This window comes from Vigna umbellata, chromosome 7 (assembly GCF_029865625.1).
Source record: "Vigna umbellata cultivar VRB3 chromosome 7, Vumbellata_1.0, whole genome shotgun sequence".
In the NCBI taxonomy this organism is placed as follows: Eukaryota; Viridiplantae; Streptophyta; class Magnoliopsida; order Fabales; family Fabaceae; genus Vigna; species Vigna umbellata.
Window position 1 is genome coordinate 41,880,012 of NC_142171.1, and position 22,852 is coordinate 41,902,863.

The window sequence follows — 22,852 nt, forward strand, 5'->3', positions numbered from 1 at the left end:
GGGAAATGAAAACCAACCCAAAAAAAATTGTGGCCGGGCGCTACTTATCCACGCCAGAGCCAGAAATCAGCAGAAATTTACAAAACCAAAAAACTCCCAGCACCAGCACGCTCCCTCCCTTTTCTTCCACGTGGCATGCCACCATCCATCGTCTCAATTCTCTCTCTCCCTCGTTTATTTTACTTCCACCAACGTACCATTACACATCTCGCATTTCCCCACCCAAATTTCCTTTAGTTTATGGCTTCTGTTGCTATTATTCCTCATTATTCCTCAAAGATAGATAGATAGATTGTAATAAAATAGGTGGGAATCGGTTCCTTCACCAAGGCCAATTGATTATTACTGTTTTCTAATCCAAATTTCAGGGTGGGAATAATAGGTTTCGGAGGCATGCTAATTTGGCAAAAGCGGTAAATGCTGGTGGAACTGCATTTCCATTCCAATTTCGAACTTGTTGTTGCTTCGCGTTTGCGCCTCAAACGCTAACTCTTCAGTGCCCGCGGCATCTGATTCCCTCCCATTCGCTCTCTCCACCATGTCCACGCCTATTTAATCCCTGCACGATGCGAATTCCCGAGGGGCGCCTCACCTTTTCTCTCTCCAATCTCTCTCCTCGACTCGCACCTCTTTTGTCTCCTCGCCTTCGCTTCTTTTCTGGAATCTGCGCCAAACGCCCTCACTCCGTCGCCAACGCCACGTCACCAGGTTCGTTGCTTCCTTCCTTTCTCCCTTCTCTTATCCTCTGTTTTGTTTTTCTTTCTCCTCAATAGGATTTCTTGTGCTCTAAGCTTTTTTAATCCAACTAAAACTTAGATAGAACTCGTTGCGAATTGTCCCCTGATTCATTGAAATGGACATGCAATTTGTTGACATTTATTGTAAAACTTCATTAACGACATGAAACTATGGTTTTATTCTCCTTTTCAATTCTGCTGTGCTGTTGACTTGCATACATGGTTAAGCAGATCTTTTGTTGTGAATCATAGAGGTAGTAACTACAGCATTAGGTGTGAAATATGGATTGGAGGGGAATATTCGATACTACTAGCATCTTAGAGGATTACTCTTCTTAATTCGGAAGTTAAATTTATAGGTGTTTCTCGGAGCCTAGCTTGGGGAATTCCTAGAGTTGGAACATAGCCTCGTGCATTGTACCTACGCTATAATTCTTTCAGAAATCACATTCAAGGTAAGATGTTTGAGTTATTTTTCAGGGAAGGGATTATAATTCTTTTCCACGCTTCGTTCAATTAGTTTTTAAACAAAATGTATTTAGAAAATATTGGAACTCATTCTACCGAGCTAATTCTTCTGAAAATAGGCAACGCTATAGTTTCATTATTAATTGCTTAGGATTTTAAGTTTACGAAAAGTGTTTCCTGATCATTTTCATTCTATTATTCTCTGTGCTGGCTTAAATCTATCAGGAGTTAATCCGTTGCATGCTCAATATTCAATGGACGGCAACCATGAAATTGGTGTACATGATTCAGGATTGGTGGGTTCGCCTGGCAGTGATGGCAGAAAACAGCCACGTGTATGGTCATCTCCCGAACATGGATTTAAAACTGAAATAAGCAAGCAGATATTCTGTAATCGATCACTGAATATGAAGAACATCGTTGCTGTGGGATTTGACATGGATTATACTCTGGCACAGTACAAGCCTGAAACTTTTGAATCTCTTGCTTATCAAGGCACAATTAAAAAGCTGGTTTATGATTTGGGATACCCTCGTGAGGTAATCTGTTTGTTTTTTTTCATGCACCAATCATGATGTAAGGTCTTTGCTGATAAGAAAAAAAATCATGACGTAAGGGTTGGTGTGATAGGTGTATTTTTATGTAGTTTACTAACTTCGTCCAACTTAATTTTGTTCAAGAGTTTTATTGTTTTCACAATCTTTGCTGGTATGATGACACTTACATTCTGTTATATTTGGCTAAAAATATTTTTTATTTTGCAGTTACTAAATTGGTGTTTTAACTGGAAGTACATGGTCAGAGGCTTGGTTCTTGACAAAAAAAGAGGAAACATATTGAAGGTATAGACTAGATAAATGTTTTCTCGTCACCAATTCCCCCGTTGAAATAGTATATTAACAGATTGCCTTGACTTCTTTCTTTTTGATTGATGGATGAATGTATTCAGATGGATCGCCACAAGTATGTGAAAGTAGCCTATCACGGATTTAGAGAGTTGTCAAAAGAGGATAAAGTTGGAACCTATGGAAATACTTTAATACGTGATTCCTTTGATGAACCGGATTATGCTCTAATTGATACTCTCTTTTCACTTGCGGAGGCCTACTTGTTTGCTCAATTGGTTGATTTCAAGGATTGTAATCCCGGCAAGATTCAAGAGGGTGTTGAGTGAGTCTTATCATTGCTTGCATAAAATTTTATTTTTGAGATTTTTAAATGCTTTCTTATACCAACTAAATATAGGACTTAAGGCTTTTTTTTCATTCAAACACGATGCAATTTTTTATAGTTATTTAAAAGGAGCTTTGTATTTTATCATTTATGATTGATACACTACTAGGGTTCTTTATGTGTGTGGACATACTTAGAAAACCACACCGTAACGTTTGACGTCAGTTGAGTCCCACAGAGGCGTAAAAGCTTAAAGTAGCCAACTTCCATTTGAACAATAATCTAACCTTACCATTACCTAGTAGGCAGGTGAAGTAAAAGAGTAGTGCTATAATCGGTATAAGGCCATTATCGTCTATTTTTCACTTCAAATATTGAAAATTCATATTTGACCGAGTGGTGATAGTGTCAAACTCAAAAGCAATCTCTCTATGTGTGCCAGAGTAAGTCTCTCCCATATTTTTGCAAAGTGAGGAGCTTTCTTAAATTTGAGTACTTCTTTTTGTTGGAAATATATAATTGGGTTTATTAATGGAGTAATGGATGAGCATTCTATCTATTTGTTTAGAAACCATCAACCAGCCAGTAAATAGCTACTTGTGAGTACATCATGATACATATATAATTTATTTGTTGTTCTTCCAGCTATGCTCGCATGTACAAAGATGTTCGAGCTGCAGTTGATTTGTGTCACCGTGATGGAACATTGAAGCAAATGGTTGCTAAAGAACCAAAAAGGTATGGATATAAAGTTGCTAACCTGTCAAAGTGAGAAATAGACAAACAATTATTATGCTAGCAATAACATACTACACTTTTGCTGCACTACCTGTTTCTTTCTGAAGTTGTGTTCTTAAATTCATATACTATGATTGAATTGTTAATAAATTTCTTTCCTTTTTCATTTTTCTGTTAAATTTCATCCATCAGGTATATTAATGAAGACTCCTCAATAGTGCCCATGCTTGAAATGCTCAGAGACTCTGGTCGTGCAACATTTTTAGTGACAAATAGGTAGTTACGATTTCACCTAGACATTGTTAACAGCTATGAGGAAATTCTATTCTGTGTTTATTAATGATTAATACAACAATTAATTTATGTCTGAAGACATTATAGCATTGTTTTTCTGTAAACTAATCCATGGTGCCGTGTGGGAAAGTCATGTGCAGTGATACTAATTGATATTTGTTGCAAGATTATACTATAAGGATTGAAAGTGTTCTAAAATATGGTGAAGGAATGTGATAGAAAATGCTTTAAAATGGTTTTTTGGAAAAAAACACTAGTTGGTTTCCTTCTATATGAAAATTTTAACTAAGTTTTTTCACTTTCAAATGTGATTCGCAGTTTATGGGACTATACAAACATTGTCATGAATTTCCTCTGTGGATCCAGCATGGAAGATGTCAGTAACAATTTTTTCTGGCTTCAATACTTTGATGTTGTAATCACTGGCAGGTCATGTTCTTCTCCTATCACACGTAATTTGTTATATATATGTTTGCCTTTATTATTTTGCACTGACGTGAATTTCCTCCTATATTATAGTCCTTTTATTTGCGTACTGCTGCACAAATAATGTTTGGGTGAACCAGGGACCTTGCTGATTTTACTTTTGTCCTGGTGCTGTTAATTGAATAGCATTTGGAATTTGTTTTCACCGGACTACACTACATGTCTTCCTCTCTTTTGCTGAACTATATGCATTACTCATTTTATGAACTGGCTAAATATACATTTTTAGACAGTGTTTCACTTTTACAATGTTTTCAATATGAAAAGTTAACTTTTTGCGTCTTACAGCAATCAAATATATTGAAATTTATAGATTTCCGTGCTAACCTGTTCAAGTCTATAATCCTACAGTGCAAAGCCGGGTTTTTTTCATGAGGAAAATCGTGCCAACCTATTTGAGGTTGTGCCTGAGACGGGAATGCTTCTCAATACAGATAATGGCTCTCCCATGCCCCAGGTTAGCACAATTGAATAGCATTTTATTCTTTTGTCAGATCATGTATAAACACCTTTATATCTTTTTATTCAAAGGTGGGTAATACCTCAGCAAGGTTGTTCACAGAAGCAAAGAATCATGCCTGTCCAGTTTTCCAGGTATAATCATTATCGTACCTAAAATAAAAGATCATTTGTCTATATGTTTATGTAAACAATTTATGTTAAAGTTGTTTCTAATAGTCGGGTCTTTATCTAATAAATGTTTTGGCGATCAGAATTTCAGTATCATGTACTGATTGTAAATATCTGTTGTAGGGAGGCAATGTTGCTCATCTTCATAAACTGCTTTCCATTGAATCTAGTTCTCAGGTAATATTTTTTTGGTTCTGGTTTTCCATTTTTAACACACACAAACGGTGGTAAGTTGCATCACGGTTTTCTGGTTTAAGTAGCTGTTTATTTTAAAACAGCTGCTGATTTTGATTCAGGTAATTGATGATTGTCACTAAACTGAAGCTTCCTGTAAAAAATTAAATGCTTTATATGCAGGTTCTCTACGTTGGGGATCATATTTATGGAGATATATTACGCAGCAAAAAGGTTCTTGGTATATCCATCAATCCTCTTAACTATTTTTTTTAAAAAATTTCCATTTTTAATCGATCTACCTAAAATTTTGGAGAGAAATGTGGTTATGATTGTAGGAGGGGAAATAATAATAACTGGTAATGTAATTGAGAAAGGGGACATTGATGTTTGTTTGTTTATGTGTAGATACCCAATGTTTAGTCGTCCTTATGATATTCACTTTTATTCAATTTAAGTTACTTAAATTTGATTTTGATGCGATTTGTTTAATGAGCAGGATGGAGAACAATGCTTGTAGTCCCAGAACTTGAGAAGGAAGTTAAACTTCTCTGGGAATCTAGGGATACCCGCAAGGTGCTTATTATTATTTTTGTCTATGGGATTAGTTTTACTTTTATGTCAATGCTTTACTGCATAAAAATTAAATTAGAGAAAATTATTGGTTTAAGTCATGTATACAAGAATTTGTGTGGACTTCTGGCATTTTAAACAAAGATTGCATTTGCGTACTTCTCACATGTCAATTTGCATCTAGGAAGATTTTTTCATGAGTAGTTTTTTGCAGGAACTTCAATTCTTGAGGAGTGAGCGTGACCGCATCGAGGATGAAATACATCATTTGAAGTGGTCTCTCAAGTAAGTATAACTCTAGGTATCTCATATAGGTCTCTCCTTATTGTCGGTTTATTTTCTTATGAGTGGTGCACTATTTCAGATTCAAGAATCCAGATGCTGATTCCAAACAGAAGTTATCTTCAGAACTTGATACGTTGGAGGTTTGAGCCTTACAACCATTCCCATTCCATGAATGGAACCCAATTTTACATATTTGATAAGAGGCTTTTTTCATTGGCAGCTTGAGAGAGAGAGAGTGAGATTAAGGCATCAAGAAGCTCAAAGAAAATTACATCAAAGGGTAGGAAGTTCTCCTGTAGTGTTTTTCATTATCTTTAGTCCCCTTTCTTTTTATTAGTCTGTCTGGAACAATTGCAATATATCCAATTTACGCGTTATACAATGTTGGTAATTGGCCATAAAACATTGTAGTTTCACGAGCCATGGGGTCAGCTTATGAAAACTGGTTATCAGAATTCTCGCTTTGCTCATCAGGTAAAATGTGACTTTCTTTGGTGGTTTGTTTTTTCTTCGTAAATCACGATAGTCGTATGATCTCACTGAATGAGGATTCTTCTAATGAACTTGTGTGGTGCAGGTTGAGAGATTTGCTTGCCTGTATACTAGCCAAGTATCTAACCTGGGCTTGTACTCTCCAGACAAGTATTACAGACCTAGTGAAGATTTCATGCAGCATGAATTTGGCATTGTGGCTTATGAGTCACCAGACACTTAAGTCGAGTAATTTGGGGTAGTTTGAGTTTGGAAAGCGAATTCTGCTGTGCCCCGTGTTCAATATTCCGGTTCTCATCTCCCTTCTTTTTCATTGGTCATAGCTCTGGTTAGCAATTCAAAGTGCTACATAATATTTTAAACTTCTATTACACGGGATAAAGAAAAATACCACATTTTAGCATTGTATATTTGTTTTGTCAGGCTCTCTACAAAAAGTAGTTGGTACTACTACGCAGTTGGAATTTACACATTTACACTAATTTAATTTCATCATTTTTTTGGCATATGCCAAATTTTTTATTTGGGCCTTCTTTCGGGGGCCTTGAAAAATGTTTCATCGATCTCAGTTTGTTATGAACGGAGTTTCATCCTTTAATATACATAAAAATGTTATTAAATTTTATGACTGGGCATATTTCATTTTAGTCTTTATACATAAAATCTATCTTTTCTATAAGTATAGAGATTAAGTGAGTAATTAAATGTTGACATAATAATTTATTGTTTTATTATTTAAGTTTTTTCAATTTTCCCTCACTCTTTTTAGAGGATTCAATTTGGTTCTACTTATTTTAAAATAACTCAATACACTCTCCATCCATCAAAATTGTTATGTTACCTAGTGGCTGAAAGGGAAGATGTTTATAATAAATCATATGTTTATGATCCAATTTTAGTATTGAATTTTTGGTTTTTACTCAAGTAAACTATGGAGAGTCTCTTGAGTAATTGAGAATGTGAGCTCATGCTGAGGGAGAAAAAAAGGCTATTTCTGTATACGTCGAAGATTTAAGTATAAGAAGGTTGATATCAAAACTTTGAAAGCATATTTGCATTATGTTGAACAATGGGAAAACAAAAGTGAGAATGAAGACTCTTTCGTTAATATTCTTACCATATTTTATAAAAGATTTTAAATCATAAATATATAAAGTTATTTTCTTACATTTTGTTTTCCAAACACTCATGTTCACGAAATCACATTCACTTGATTTTAAATAAATAAATTTATCAAAATCCTTTTTAATTAGAATTATTTGCCTACCAGTGCGATGCGAAGGGAAGATTAATAGCTCTATGAACATATGCTGCAGTGGATCCATTCCCATTGGCCAAAGAAAACAATATCTATGTATCGTTGCTTTAGAATATTTTAGTAAAAGAATATAAAAAAAATAATGTAAAGCTTTTTTCATCTATATCTTATCAGTTTGATTTCCTTTTATTAAATTCCTGCACACGTACTGGTGACATGTTACAATAAAGGAAGTTAATAAAAATATCATTCATGTCAAATGCAGAGGGTTGGATTACATAATCAGATGGAAGAAAAACAAAAACATTGCATGACTTGTCATTTGATGGGAATATATAAGAAAAGAGACATCCAACAATAAAATAGGTGCTGGAATAATAGAACTTATCTCATCTCTTATAACTGAATCTTTTATCAACATATCTCTGATGTCAAACTATCATCTCAGACCAGAATACAACAGGCTGGCAGAATTGGACCCATGCATGTGTCTATGCTAATACCTTATGTGATTTGGACTTACAAAAGGTGCTTAGATCCGTCTTTGCAGAAAAGGAAAAAAAAACAGAGTTAAAAAAATTATTTAAGCAACAAACCAAAGTTCACCGATAGCTCCAAGGCATATTCTATCATGAAGACATTCTATCGCAATTAACCAATAACGTTCCCACTACCATGACAATTATCTATGGGTATAAAGATATCTGAAAGCCTTGCTGCCGAACATTTATACGCTTTTCTGCTTATTTTTCTTTTGTCGGAGATTATTCAATTTGATTGTTCCTCACGTTTTCAGTTGATTTACATCTCGAATAAAACCAATTTTATCAATGATTTGATTTCTTTGCAAATGATTATTCCACAACTCACAGAATTGGAATTTCTTTTATCTGGGCCGTTTCTTATTTTAATTCTGCACGAGTAAATGATTATTCCACATAACTCCAATATAGTGTTAATAAAGATAATTTTCTAAAAATTCATAAACCTATAAATTTATTACATAAACTTCTATTATAATTAAAGAAATAAAGAATAAATCTTATATCTTTCATTTTATTTTTGATATTACACATGTTAAAGTGTGTCGTGTATGCTACATAGATCATGGGTGTAACATCTTATCCATTATCTTAGCTCTCAAGTCAACTCCGTAATATGTAACATATGCACTATTTACGTGAGTTGATCGAGTAGGGTCTCTAATGCTTATTTTAAGCAAATGAAATTAAATCGAGCTTGGTGCAAACGTTAACGTTATGAAACACAGCATATATGAGAGAGCTAATGGGTGAGTGTGGAATTTTTCTTGTGTTTTTCACTTTATGGCTTCTCTTGTCGATCGATAATTTATTCCTCCAAAAACTTGGTGACTGCGAAAGGAATTGATTGAAACTTGTTTGGAGTAGCAATAATGGTGTAACATCTACAATAAGACGACCAAGAGTATATATCAAGAATATATATAAACGTTCAACTTGTGAAGAAGGGACCTCACGAAGAAAATACAGCACTAGTTGTAAAGAAAGAACAATTGAATGCCCCCATTGATTTGCTTATAGTGGAAACAAACATGCATGTTTGATAAGGATTCCCAGTTTATTCAACCGATGTCTCTAAGGATATATCCTCTTCTTCCTCCTCTTCCTATCACTCTAATTTCAAGGGTCTGTTTCAACTAATCATCACTACTGCAAAAAGCCATATTGAAATCTGAAGCCTATGAATTCAAGATAGCAGACAACATTTCTTCCATTGCTACATTATTTTCTCAATAACTGTCTATCAAATTCGCCATAACCAATTCTAATTTAATATTTTACAATTAAAATACAATAAAAGGGTCATGTCAAAATACTTTTTTTACTAACTTTATATATGGATTCGTGCAATTGACTTTATTTCTAGTTAATACAGAGTTTTCAACATGAACAAAGACTCAATCAACTGTTATGATTAATCTATATCTCTTATGTTATATTAAACAGTAAATGAACAAAGACTCAATCAATAACTGTTAGGATTAATTTATATCTCTTATATATATTAAACAGTAAAATTAAGTTTAAGTCAATCTTATCAAATGAGTTTCACAAGATAAAGTTTGTAACAGTAAATTAACTTTATTTTTAGTCGATGCTAGTCGATGTAAAACTTTGAACTAGTACAAGGGATAGAAGGTAATATGTCACGAGGAAACTTTTAGATTCTAGTTAATAATTTTGCTGATCTTGGCGCTAACTATGTCTGGAAAATGCTTTTAGCAGCAGATGATAGGACAAAATTAAGGTAGTTTAATTAGTGTAGTTTGACAAAACAATAATATACTTGTTTTTTGCTGTCTGAGAATTAGATCCATTGTCTATGCAGAAGAACTACCCAAGCTGAGAATTCAAGGGGTGAGTCTCTTTGACCAAACCTTTCAAAGCATCTAGTTTATGGAATCTGAGCATGGATACCAATCTGTGGTTGGTTAGAAATGAATGTAGTGGAGCCCAATGGCAACTTGAATTGGTAGTGGAGTGATCATAAAGCTTCTGAAACAGAAAGGGAAGCTCTTGAGAGATAAATTCGGGTGAGGGATATGCGTGGATGATAAGGATTCTGAATGTATCAGCATCACCTCGCCCTTTGCTATGGATCAAATAAAGTATAAATGTTTCTTGGTGGAGCTCTCTTCTATTTTTCCTTCTTTTGAACAACCTATGTCAATCATCATATATACTATTTCAATAAACAACTAATCATATATCTTTACATTAATCTTCAATGACGAACATTGGGTTGAAATTCAGCCACACTATATTTTGTTCCAAGAGATCTGCAAAAAGCATATCCATCCTCCTTTTGTTTTCTGTCATGTCGCTTTCATTCAGTGTAAAACAAACCATTTATTACGGAGCAACTTTCGGTTGTTCACCTTGTAAGATTAGATTTGAGTTTACATTATATTTGTTAATGTAAAACAGATGGAAAGTGTCCTATGTCTAATCTCTGAGGTTCACTTTCCCTACCCTTCTGATTTCTAACATTTATTTACCCTTTTTCCCTGCAATAAGATTAACTTTAAGATAACGCCAACATGAACATCTTTCTTTTTTTTTTTCGCTTCTTCAATTGATAAACCACAAAATAACTGAAGAAAATCATTGACAGCATGTAAGTGATGTGTTAATACTGTAAGTGCATTATGCTGATATAGTTGGAATTGCATGAACCTAACATTTGATGAGGAGCAACAAATGTAAGTAGTGTGACATTACCTTTTATATACAGCTACACAATTTGAAGGGGAAAAGCAATTTAGCTACTTTGGTGCTTTGACCACTAGATATATTAAGAAGAGCAGAAACTTTTCACAGAAGGTGGATTTCTCTGGCAACTTGACTGTTAAGATTGTTTGTTTTATGATGTTATTGTTAGCTTGAATATACACTTAACATGAACACAATTCAGTGATGTGCAAGATGAAAATGAAGTCAATAGAGTGAGGAAACAGCTGCTGATTATGGAGTGATTCGGTGGCCCCACCTGTTCTCTTAGATCTCCAAAATCACAGATCAAATGCAGTTCGCACAGATTTTTTTCTCTTGCTTCATCTAAAGCCTCTAAAAAGTTACCAAAATCTAATATAATCCGTTACAGAAACGTACAAAGATAGAAACTCTTCTCTTTTTGAATGGTAGGAGTAAACAAAACTGATATCAGTTCTAGTTGCTGATAATGTAGAGTGATTTGTAATGCAATGCTCTATAATTTTTGTTTTGCTTATGTAATATGTTCAAGAAGCACAATTTTAATCTGAATTTACAGGAATCAATTTGATATTTGTTATGCGTTATGAGTTTTTATATAATTTTATGTATGATGCGCCATTATCCTATTTGTGCCTCTATTTAAGAATTTGATAGCCTACCAAAAATTTAAGAATTTGTGCCTCTGTTTGTTGACATTAATATATATATAACAGTGCTTAAAAATGTCATAAAAATAACTAAATACACAAATGTATACTTAACCTTGAATCAAACTTTTGTGTAAAATCTTCTAACACCATTGACATAGACACGACCCTGATGAAAACCCCATTGTATAACAAGAGTGGTAACACAGCGGATTAATCCTATGATTGGATGACCACCAACAGCATTTGATATGTTGCAGAATATCATCAGAATGCCTCCATTTTCATCTCTCCTACCCACCCTCCTTTGTTCTCCACTTATCTTGTTTTTGTTCTGAGAAAAGATACAATCTTTTGAACTCCTTTACCAAAGTTTTTTCCCAAATCACCTATCCAACCAAAATATAGTGTTTTTGAACTTTTCCTATTTCCTATCCACCTCACTGTCAAACAACTTATTAAGGTTGTCTCTTCCACGTTCCTTCCAAAGATCTTTCCACCGTATTGAAGCATTTTTAACGGCCGTCAAAATCTTGGCTGTCATGAGTTCCCGGATTTTGGGTTGAAGAAACTCGTTTAATCATCTACAGACATTTCTTTCGTGGGGTGAAGACATCAAACGTTCCACAAACAACAAATAAAAAAAAAACGTAAAAAGTTATAAAAAGTTATAAGAAGTAAGCGTTTAATTGGATGTGAAAAATCATGTTCCTGGTGACCTTATCCGTTTCCAAACGTGCTAGACATAGTTTTTCTTTGCATAATTGTTTTGCACAATGTGAGATGGTGCCAGTTTGCGTCTATCTCAACCAATAGTTTAGTTCAGTTTAGATCCGTAGTTCAAGGCGTTATATTGATGGCGGTACAGGGGTGGGGTGTGGGAACTGATAGCGTGAACAAGAAACTCCACGAGGATCATCACATCAACAGATAAAAACGTTGTTATGTGCTAAATTCTGTCCAAAACAATGGCACTAAAATTCAGTAACTGGAGGCATGCGTGTGATGTGACAAGGAATTCACAAGAATTAGTGAAATTCACCACACCTTCCTTGATTAAGGCAATATATCCGCGTTAGATTTGCTTACATATTTCATGGAGGTTGATTAAACTTTAAGTCAATTTAAAAAAAGACATGCACAATTAAAAGTTAAAGAAAACCACGTCCGTATCTAGGAATTTCAGAATGTGTCCCACTGTTTTGTCCGGAAAGCAACGGCTAGCATGAGCATCAAGTATATAACACAACACAGCCTCAACTACCCCACTAGTATATAAAGGGCACCGATGTTACTTCCCTCATCAAAGCTCTATTGTAACAACGCTTTATTCTCATAAGTGTTGCTTGGTAGGTACACTAACAATGGCCTCAAGCCAGGGTTGGACACCGAAGCAGAACAAAAGATTTGAGAATGCCCTTGCCATCTTCGACGAGGACACCCCAGATAGGTGGCACAACCTGGCCAGAGCCGTCGGAGGAAAAACTGTCGAAGACGTCAAAAGACATTATCAGAAGCTCGTCGAAGATGTCAAGCAGATCGAGGAAGGCCACGTGCCCCTTCCCAATTACCGAACTGTTTCAACCATGGCAAGCAGCATCAGAGGTTACGGTTACATCAACGAAGAAAACAGGTTATTATTATTTGCTAACTCGTTCTTCTTCTTAAATAACCTTAAAAGATAAGATTGAAAATCAAAATTGGTTTTATACAAACAGAAGAAGTAGCTATGTATATGAAGATTATTGTGGTGTTTGATTGTTGTTTTTCTTGGTTGAGTGTGATTGTGTTTATGATAATGCAGGATGAAGGGTCTGAGTCTGCAGTGAGGTTGATTTAGCAGTATATGGTGGATGCTTGGATTGGTACTATGAAATATTTTTATTTGCTTTTTATTTCTTTCCATATATATGCGAAGCTCGGTGCTTTTGTTTTCTGTTTCTGTTTCTGTTTCCATAAAGTAAAGATCAAAGTGCCAAGAGGGCCACCGCTTAATAGTAAACACTATATAAAGCCTTTCAATATCAACTTTTGTTTTCTCTCTCTACAGTTTTTTAAGCTTTAATATTCTTCAGAAGCCACAAAACAAATTTCTAATTAAATTTATATTTACTAATTTTTCTTGTCTTTTTCATTATATTTTGAATAAAAGAGAATTTTACTAACGGAAAATAAAAGGATGATTAATAAAGGTTTAATATCTCTTTTGATCCCTCGAAAGGGGGCAAATGTTCAATTGGGTCCTACTTTTTTAGAAGTTCAATGTGGTCCCAAATTTTGTAAAAAGTGTGCAATCAAGTCCTTTTTGGAAACGGCGTTTGATTTTTTAACGGCAGCAGCTGACAGGGTTGGACTGAAGGACTGAAGTTAGCTACGTGGCGGTGTGAGGGTAATACGTGGCTGTGTGAGGTACGTGGCTGTGAGAGGGAATAATTACTGATGTTAAGAAATTAGGTTTGAGTTAGAGAGAAATTGGTGTTTGAGATACGAATGACTTCTTCTGAAGGGTGTTCGTTTGTTCGAAAAGTACCGCGAGGCCAGCCCCCACCTGCAGAAAACCAAAACCAAAATAAAAACAAAACCCAGAGATCCAACGGCCAACCTCGGCGAAGTTTCGTTGATCTCCGAAACCTGTCGCTCGGAGACCCACCGCGCGAACCCCATCGAAACCCAAGGGTCCGCGCCTCTGCCGCTGTGTCGCTCACAAGCTCCGCCACCGCGACCACCCCAAAGCTGTCGCAAGTTGTCCCAACGTGAGAGAAAGGAAGCTGCCATATGGTTGCATAGCAGCGCCGAAGGAGAAGAAGAGAATGGGAAAACTATATCTTTCCCTCACATGAGCGTGACGAAGCGACATAGAAGAAGAGGGTAGAAGAAATTGGGATTTCCAATTTAGGGTTCATATCCTTTCAGATTGGGAGTTTTCCCTCTTCTCTAATTTTAATTAGGTTCCTAATTTTCAAAATTAGGACCCAATTGAACATTTGCCCCTTTCGAGGGACCAACGAGGTATTAACCATTAATAAACAAATAATGTCTTATAAAATGAAATCAACGAAAATAACATTAAGAAGAATGCTAAACTTGGAGCACAGATTTTGAATTCATAAACTTCTTACACTTGGGCTTAGTTTGATATACAATTTCTTAAATTTAAAATAATTTTAAAATGAAATAGCCCATAAATACTAAATTTTAATATAGTTATATTTCGTGTATAATATACTATAGGAAAATTTTAAGGCATACAATATGAATATTTTCTTTAAATATAACTTATTCATATTCAAAGTGACATCATCAAGATTCATTAACTAAGGTTAGTCATTTTAGTTCATATACAATTTAGGAAACTCTTATTTCATAAATGTAAATATTTTTCTTTAAATATGGCCTTAAGGTTAGTATAATATCATTTTATTTTATATGTGTTTATTCACATATATAATTTTGGCTTAAGATAAAGAGTTTGACATTATATTTTAAAAATCTATTCTGACAATTTAAAAAAATATTCCGCAAAAGCTACATCAAACACCATAATTTATTTATTTGTTATTGAATAGTTTATACATCATGTATATGTAAAAAAAAAAGTGCTGTGATTAAATGCTCTATTTATGCTTGAACATAAAACAATTTTTATGGGCTTTTGTTTTAATTTAATTTGTTAGGAAATCAACTGAGTAGAAATCATTATAGTACTGTAGCTTTTAAAGTATTATTATAAAAAGTCAACACTTATGTCAAATCCATATATACCACGTTTACTTGGATGAAAATTTAAAACTAATTTATACCAATCTTTCAATAATTAGTTAAATACAAAGAAAGAAATTAGTAAACCTTTGTGATTAAATAGAGAATTACCTAATTCAATTCATGCATAACACATACACTTGAAAACATTCAATAACGTTTTAATATGTACTAAGCCTTGAAGTAAGGATCAATCTGACATGATACAGTGTTTGGTTTCCCGTTGAAGATATTGGTCTTTTTGCGAGCAAGCAATATTTAATATGAAATACTATACGGGAAAATACAAAAGTATTTATTTGGGAAATTACTATTAGAACAAAATTATTAAGAGGGAAAATAACTAAGTAAAATTCAACAATAATGAATAAATTACAATATTATCAATAAATAATGAACTCCAAAAAAACTATACGACGGCAATTTATCAAAAAGCTGAAAAAATATAGAGTACAAAAGAAACATAATACTTATTAAGTATAATAATATAACTATATTTTGATTATAGTGATGGTTTATTTTTTTTTCTTTTTAACTTCTTTTTGAAAGACTGTAAATTAGTCGAAATAATTTTTATGCCTGGAATGAAATATTTTAATTTTTGGTTAATAGCTATGACAATTGATAATGGCCCATCATTAGAAAAATATCATTGCTCAAAGTTAATGACTGAACCCAAAAGAAAAAGTTCTCAGCTCAAAATATCTCCTAAAAGCTGCAAAACAGAACAACCTTTATAGAAAATGACTTAGCTAATTGCATTTTATAAAATTTCATTCTAAAATAAGGCCATTCATATTTTTCATTTCTAGGGAGCTGTTGTTTTGATTCTTTAAGTCGCTTTCACAACATGCTCATCCCTTATTTCTTTTTCTTTTTCTTGTATCCCATGTTTTCTTCTTGCACCCGTAGTCTTCGTGATTTAATTACTCCTTATTAGAAAATAACCTAAAATCCTAATTTAAAATTATAAAATTATAACATTTTTTTAATTATATAATTTAGAAGATGGATAAATTACATAATTCAAAACTTAAATTGAAAAATAAAAAACAAAAATTTTATTTCTTTTATTATGAATATAATTGGTATTCAGAACTACAGTGATACAGTGCAAGAAACAATTGCCCAGCTTCTTTCCATCTTTCTGAAAGCACATTGTTGGACATGTTCAAGAATTTGTTCACATCTTGTGAATGTTTTTGTAGTCTAATTTTTATATGTTTTTATTCATATCAGTAATTCTTATTATTTTTATCATATGAAGTTACGGAGAAAGATAAATAGTAGCTAATAATTAATAAAAATATTAAAGATGTTTGACTGAGTTGTTTCTGTTATCTACTACGGCAAGTAATTAATTTTTAATTATAGAAGATAATAATCTCTACTGTATATAAGATAATAACTGAGATATAAGATAGGGTAAGTATAGTAATTTTTTATAATTTGTATCATGTTAATTCAATTACTGTGGAAAGAAAACTTAATTATTAATTAATTAAATTTCAATTAATTTTTTTTTTAAAAAGAAAGTAACTTGTAGGGAATACAAGTGACGCCAAGGTTAATTTGTAAAAAGAACACTTTTCAAAATAATAGAGGCGCGTTTAGAAAAAACAGAGAGATGTTGGGCTTATCGTTTGGGCCAACAGGAATGTAAAGGTTCACGTGCAGCACGCATTGCGAGATGGCGTGTGAGAAAGAAATAAGAAACCCACACCAAAGTAGGATCCAAGACGAAGACCAACAAGAGGAAGAAGAAAAGCAGCGAAACTGAAGAGAGAATGAAGAAATAAATGATTAGAAGCAGTTGGATTAAAGGAGAGTGAGTTTCAACCATTGTCATCGTCAACATCATCACATTACATTCATTTCACTTCAACTCGTTCACTTTCCTCAATCTCCAATTCAACCTCACACTTATGGGCGAACACACGCTAGGTCAAGCACAATCCCTAATCGAACCTCAACCCCACCCAGCTCCCCTCCTCCTCGCGCTGGCCCCGACGGCGCTCAGGCGGACTCAGAACTAAACAATGTCCTTCCGCACGTAAACTCCCTGCCTCCAAAATCCCCCTCCGTCCCCGTAAGATCCGGAAGGTCTCACCGGACCCTTCCACATCCGAATCCCTAACCGAACCCTCTAAACCGGGCAAGAGCGGCGGTCGGAGCACCAAGCATGTTCCGCCTTCGCGAGCCATGGCGGTGGTGCCGGCGCTTAGTGGCGCGTTCACTCCGTGTGAAGGCGAGGTGGAGATCGCGCTCCGATTTCTCAGGAACGCGGACCCTCTTCTCTCTCCTCTTATCGACATTCACCAACCCCCAACCTTCGACAATTTCCACACTCCCTTCCTCGCCCTAACGCGTAGCATCTTGTACCAGCAACTCGCGTACAAAGCAGGCACCTCCATCTACACGCGCTTCATCGCGCTCTGCGGTGGCGAAAACGGCGTCGTTCCCGAAACCGTTCTCGCTTTGACTCCCCAACAGCTTCGCCAAATTGGGGTTTCGGGGCGGAAGGCGAGTTACCTTCACGATTTGGCGAGGAAGTACCAGAACGGGATACTGTCCGATTCGGCCATTGTGAACATGGATGATAAGTCACTCTTCACTATGCTAACCATGGTCAATGGAATTGGCTCTTGGTCTGTTCACATGTTCATGATTTTTTCCCTCCACAGACCCGATGTTCTCCCCATCAATGATTTGGGTGTGAGGAAAGGGGTTCAGCTTCTTTATAACCTCGAGGACTTGCCGCGGCCGTCGCAGATGGACCAATTGTGTGAGAAGTGGAGGCCTTATCGTTCTGTTGCGTCGTGGTATATGTGGAGATTTGTTGAAGCCAAAGGAACTCCTTCTAGTGCTGTGGCAGTAGCCACTGGTGCCGGCTTGCAGCAGCAGCAGCATCACCACCAGCACCAACAACATGAGCAACAGCAGCAACAGCAACATCCTCCACAGCCGCAGCTTCTGGACCCCATAAATAGTATGTTTAATCTCGGGTAAGACATTACTGGCTCCGAAGCTTTTCATATGCTTGATTTAATGGTTTATGTGGTGATTTGATCCCTTGTAAAGTGGTAGTATTAAATGAAATTCTTCACATTTAGAATATGTATGTGATGATTAATTTCGTCTTTTACTTTCATTGTTTTATTTAAAATTAAATGAATTTTGTATACGAAAATGTATAATCAAAGGTTTACTTTTTGAATATGGAAAATGCTGCTGATGAGCAATTGTATACCGTCGCTTGGTGATTATTCGGGGAGAGATATGCACTTTCGTCTCGTGAAGACGTGGTGCTGTATTCTTTCTTTTTCCCAGATTAGGAAAGCCTTCGTACCTCGGGGAGAGATATGCACTTTCTTTTAATCTTTGTTCAATTTCCATTAAGTTGACTGGTCGTTGAACTTATAACTCTTTGAGACATTTTTTTGCTGCTCCTTTCTCTTTTTCTGCAAGCTAATTTGAAAAAGAAAAGGAATAACGTAAGACACTTTTGGTCTTCCAATATCAGAATTGTATGATTTTACTCCCTCGAGTTCCAACTGTGGTAATTGGGTTTTCAAGCATGGTAAATGTGCGACTTTAGTCTCGTAGGCTTCATTTGTGTCAATTGAATCCTCTGGATATTGTAATTGTGTGGTTTTAATCCTCTCATTAATTGGAATTAGTTGATGAAACATTGACTTATGACAACTAAAACCACACAATATGCACAATTAGAACACAGGGAACTAAAATTAAACAATTGTAATTTCAGAAGGATCCGCTTGGCACAATTAAAACTTGAGGGGTTAAAATCACATGATTGTTATACAAAGGGGACAAAAAGGACAATTAAGTTAAAACTTTTTTGTGTCAGTGTTTTTGGCAGATGATACTTAAAATAATGCGATGTAGAATTCCTGATGGCTAAGATGTCATGTGAAACCTAGCTTTCTCTGTCTAATGAGGAAGAAAACCAGTGCCTTTTGTGTCTTGGTCATCTATGGTGACAAGATATGTTGCATGTGATTAACTGATGCACTCTTTTTGGTTCTCTTGTTATGCAGTGTATGAATTGAGGGGAAAATTTGACGTCTCTCAAATTGTATATAGTATATATAGGTTGTACGAGGGAAGAAACACTTGCTGGCATTTTCTTGCATTACTAGTACGTGGGTGTGAAAAAGGATGAAACCAATAATTATATAGAAAAGTATGGAATGATATTTAAGAATTGAACTAGTATCACCGAAACTTCAAGTGGTGATGCTATTAAGTAAAACTGATTACCTAAACATGGAATGGTCACTATATGATTTGTGCTGCTGGGATTGAAAGAATTGCTGCGTCAATTAAGCTATCTTCCCCCCAAAAGAAGTGTTGAGAGGAGATCATTGTTGCCTTGTTTATCTTGAAGGGAATAAGCCAACACTCCCCATTAAACATAATAGACAGTGGGTATGTACAGTTTAATAAGTCAATGCTTGGAAGCTTCTAGGATGAACTATATACTACCATTGCATGGTTTGCATTGGAAGAAGAGATGCGAGGATCTTGATTTATCATTGAAACTTAAATTTTTTTATGTATATTATTTTATACTTAGGCTACGAGTTCATTTGAAGGCAGGACTGGTTCCTATGTTCATTAAATTGATTTTTTCTTTTAAAATAGATAAGGTAGTGAAAATAACTTGTGGTTACAACATGTGAGGAGTTGATGCATAAGAGATGCTCAAGGTCTATTGTTGTGTTGTTTATTTATTGCGAGTTGCTAGATGGTGACTTGAATTGGAAACTATTTTTGATTTATCCAAATCCCCCCTTAAGACGCCTCGGGTGATTAGTGAGCGGCAGGAGAACTTTGCTTTGTTAGGTCAGTGTGGCCTTTTAGTCGTCGATGGGCTTGATGTAGTAGCAGTGTATGGATCTCACTTTTCATTCATTGATCTGATGTGATCATTGGACCTTCAAGGTGGTTATATTTTTGGAATTTCGTCTTTTCTCATCATATTTTGGAAAATTGCTTCTCTGCCTGTTAATAGCTAGTGTTTAGTTTGGTAGCCTGGTAATTATATTATTATTCACGTGTCTATTTAGTGGTTTCCTTATGTGATCCGTCTTCTGAAGCTCAACTTATACTTCGGTTACTAGATTTTTTTTTTTTGTAAAAGTTGACGTTGGAATCATTTCCATAACGTAATGAAGACAAAAAAATGGTGTCAAGTTATTTCTTCCGTTGGTTATTTTTGATATATCTCCTACGAAGGCGTGTATTTTATTTATAATAATTTTAGGTGTAAACTTAATAATGCTATGTTTTATCAGTTTGTTATGGTATGTTGTGATCGTGTTGTCATGTACTTGCTTGTGCTTCGGGGTGTCAACTGTCAAGTATTTCCCTAAAATCTGATTGATATAGAGTTTATAACAATATACAAAATTCAGTTACTGTGAAGGAGAGGAGTGAAAATTTCAAGGTACAGTACGCGTCTGTCATTTAGCTTCATTTGTTTCTGTTCTCTCCAACTTCAAATATGTAATTGTTTATGTTGTCTAATCTACTATTGATGTAATTTTAACACGTTTGTCATCTCTATGTTCTGTCAAATGTGCTACAGGGCCGCCTGTGCTTGGGGACAATGATCCCCAACGGAATTTGTATCAGGCTTCGTTAGCAGTCGCTCACACGGGAAGTTGCAAAGACACGACGTGAAGTGTATTTAATGATAGATCTTAGTACTGAGACTTGGACATTGGGAGCATTGAAGCATCAATGTATGATTTGCCTTGTGTTCAATAAAAGCCAGTGCAAGATTAATAAAGGCCACTCCTTACTTTTGTTTTTATTTAAGTAATTGTAGTTGTTGGAGGGCTATGTCATGTTGTTAAGGCGTCAGTTAGTAGGACTAGACTGATTAGAGGGCTGTGTTTCATTGCCTTTGCTGCATGGTAGTGTGTTTTTTTGGAGTGTCAGACCATGTGATGTAATTAATGTGTGCATGGAGTCATTATCTTGCATCCTGCTGCTACTGGATGAGCCCTATGCTTTATGTGTCGTTCTTCTAATGCAAAGAAAAGTGGGGGACTAATTATCTGGTAATAGGTTTTGAATGTAATAGATGTCAGTAGTAGTAGTGCAGTTTACATCCTATGTTTTTATTGCTAAGTCATGTGGTGATCAGTAACCCTAAGATTAATAAAAGAAACTAGCTTATTTAATTTCCTATATTTAATTTGTATTTGAAAAATATCTTTGAAACTTATTGGTTTAATCGGTTTGGTTATATTTAAAGATGGCATTTATAATTCTAGAATAAGTTTTAGTTGTATAATTCAATAAATGTTCTTACTTTCTCAGAAAATGAGTTTTACAATAAATTAAGAGTATGTAAAGAGGTTAACTTTTGATGCATTTGAATTTGATCTAATGATTTTTATAGTTAGAACACATTTTATTTTATTTACATCTTATATATAGGATAAAAGATAGTCCTGAGCATTAATTTTTTTATCACCGGATTTTTTTAAAATTTGAAAACAGAAATTTTTATTAATATACTGGTATTGGTGGTTAATGGCAGTATACTAAATCTTTTATGCACCTAAATAAAAGACGTTCTCCACGTCTCGCAGTGGGATAATAAATAATAGGTTTAATAGTCATTTTTATCCATGTTGATAAATTTCAACTTCCGATAAATATAATCAAATCAAACAGTGTTAATGGATGATGATCTGACAGCATTAATGTCGTTTGGTTATATTTAATGGAAGGGACTAATTTGATTCAAAATTTTAAAGGTTTAATAGCCAATTTAGTCCTCACTTTGGTTGAAAAATCTCAATTTAGTCTCTCGTTATAAAAGTGTTTTGAATTAGTCCTAACTTTTAAAATAGTGGGTCAGATTGGTCCTTTCTGTTAAATATAAGTTAACAAAATTAATGGATGATGATGTGACACAACTTAAAGCTAACGAGGGACCAATCTAACACATCAGCTTTAAGCTGTGTCACATCATCATCCATTAATTTCGTTAACTTATATTTAACGAAAGGGACCAATCTGACCCACTATTTTAAAAGTTAGGACTAATTTAAAACACTTTTATAACGAGGGACTAAATTGATATTTTTCAACCAAAGTGGGGACTAAATTGGCTATTAAACCAATTTTAAAAATGAGAATATATTTCAAATACTTTTAAAACGAGAGACTAAATTGAGATTTGTCAACGAAATTAGAACAAAATTGACTATTAAACCTAAATAATATTGAGTCGCTCTCGTTTATTTATTATAACATCATTTGTTAAACAGGGACTTTATTGACATTTTTTTATTATTAGTTAAAATTAATTTTAAATTATAACTTTCATTAGAGAAAAAAATATTAAATTAAAAATGAGAATTATCAAAATTGGCAATTTTTTTTTATAAATTTAAACCTACAGAAAAAAAGTTGAAACAAGCGTAAAAACAATATTGTTAAGTTTTCAAAACATCGTTTAGTTTTTTCTAGGTAGGTACTGTCAGGATAGCGTAGTCCAAATTTAAGAGTTAATCAAATTAACCTTTTCTGTATTGAAACATTGAAAAAAAGTCCGCGTTTAATAACTTTTAATTATTTACGAAGGTAAGGAGAGAACACGTAGGACAAGACATGAACATGTACTATCAGACAGCTGCAGAGACAATCGCCTACAATATATAAACGTTTTTTTTACAGGACGGCGTTGCAATTCGGAATACACATACCCAACAACTACATGGCGACGATTTTTGCTATTACAGCTGAGGGGACAGTGAGATATTCTAACCGCATATCCCCTTATTCCCTCTCGTTATCGTAATCATCCCATTGGAATATCAGAGACTGGATCATGAG

At 34.6% G+C, this 22,852-nt stretch overlaps 2 protein-coding genes and 1 pseudogene across 3 annotated transcripts; all 3 read left to right on the forward strand.

Moving 5' to 3' along the window:
* The first annotated feature begins 472 nt into the window (after positions 1–472).
* Positions 473–6,678, forward strand: LOC148196013 (uncharacterized). 2 transcript variants are annotated; one of them, XM_088094885.1, is made up of 18 exons: positions 664–708; positions 1,097–1,192; positions 1,431–1,744; positions 1,970–2,047; positions 2,155–2,375; positions 3,024–3,116; positions 3,309–3,392; positions 3,729–3,839; positions 4,248–4,353; positions 4,428–4,490; positions 4,650–4,703; positions 4,884–4,941; positions 5,200–5,276; positions 5,488–5,558; positions 5,638–5,698; positions 5,779–5,838; positions 5,970–6,032; positions 6,136–6,678. In XM_088094885.1, the coding sequence occupies exons 3-18, from the start codon at positions 1,460–1,462 to the stop codon at positions 6,271–6,273; spliced, it is 1,623 nt and encodes a 540-aa protein (XP_087951011.1). In that variant the 5' UTR covers positions 664–708; positions 1,097–1,192; positions 1,431–1,459; the 3' UTR covers positions 6,274–6,678. The 2 variants fall into 2 exon arrangements, with proteins under 2 accessions (XP_087951010.1, XP_087951011.1); XM_088094884.1 differs by lacking the exon at positions 1,097–1,192 and having other exon boundaries at positions 473–708.
* A 5,825-nt stretch (positions 6,679–12,503) lies between these two features.
* LOC148196014 (protein RADIALIS-like 3) lies at positions 12,504–13,057 on the forward strand. Its single transcript, XM_088094817.1, has 2 exons — positions 12,504–12,845; positions 13,017–13,057. Exons 1-2 carry the CDS (start codon positions 12,577–12,579, stop codon positions 13,039–13,041), a joined length of 294 nt encoding a protein of 97 aa, XP_087950943.1. The 5' UTR covers positions 12,504–12,576; the 3' UTR covers positions 13,042–13,057.
* A 3,655-nt stretch (positions 13,058–16,712) lies between these two features.
* On the forward strand, positions 16,713–21,193 carry LOC148196015 (DNA-3-methyladenine glycosylase-like; annotated as a pseudogene).
* The last annotated feature ends 1,659 nt before the right edge of the window (positions 21,194–22,852 follow it).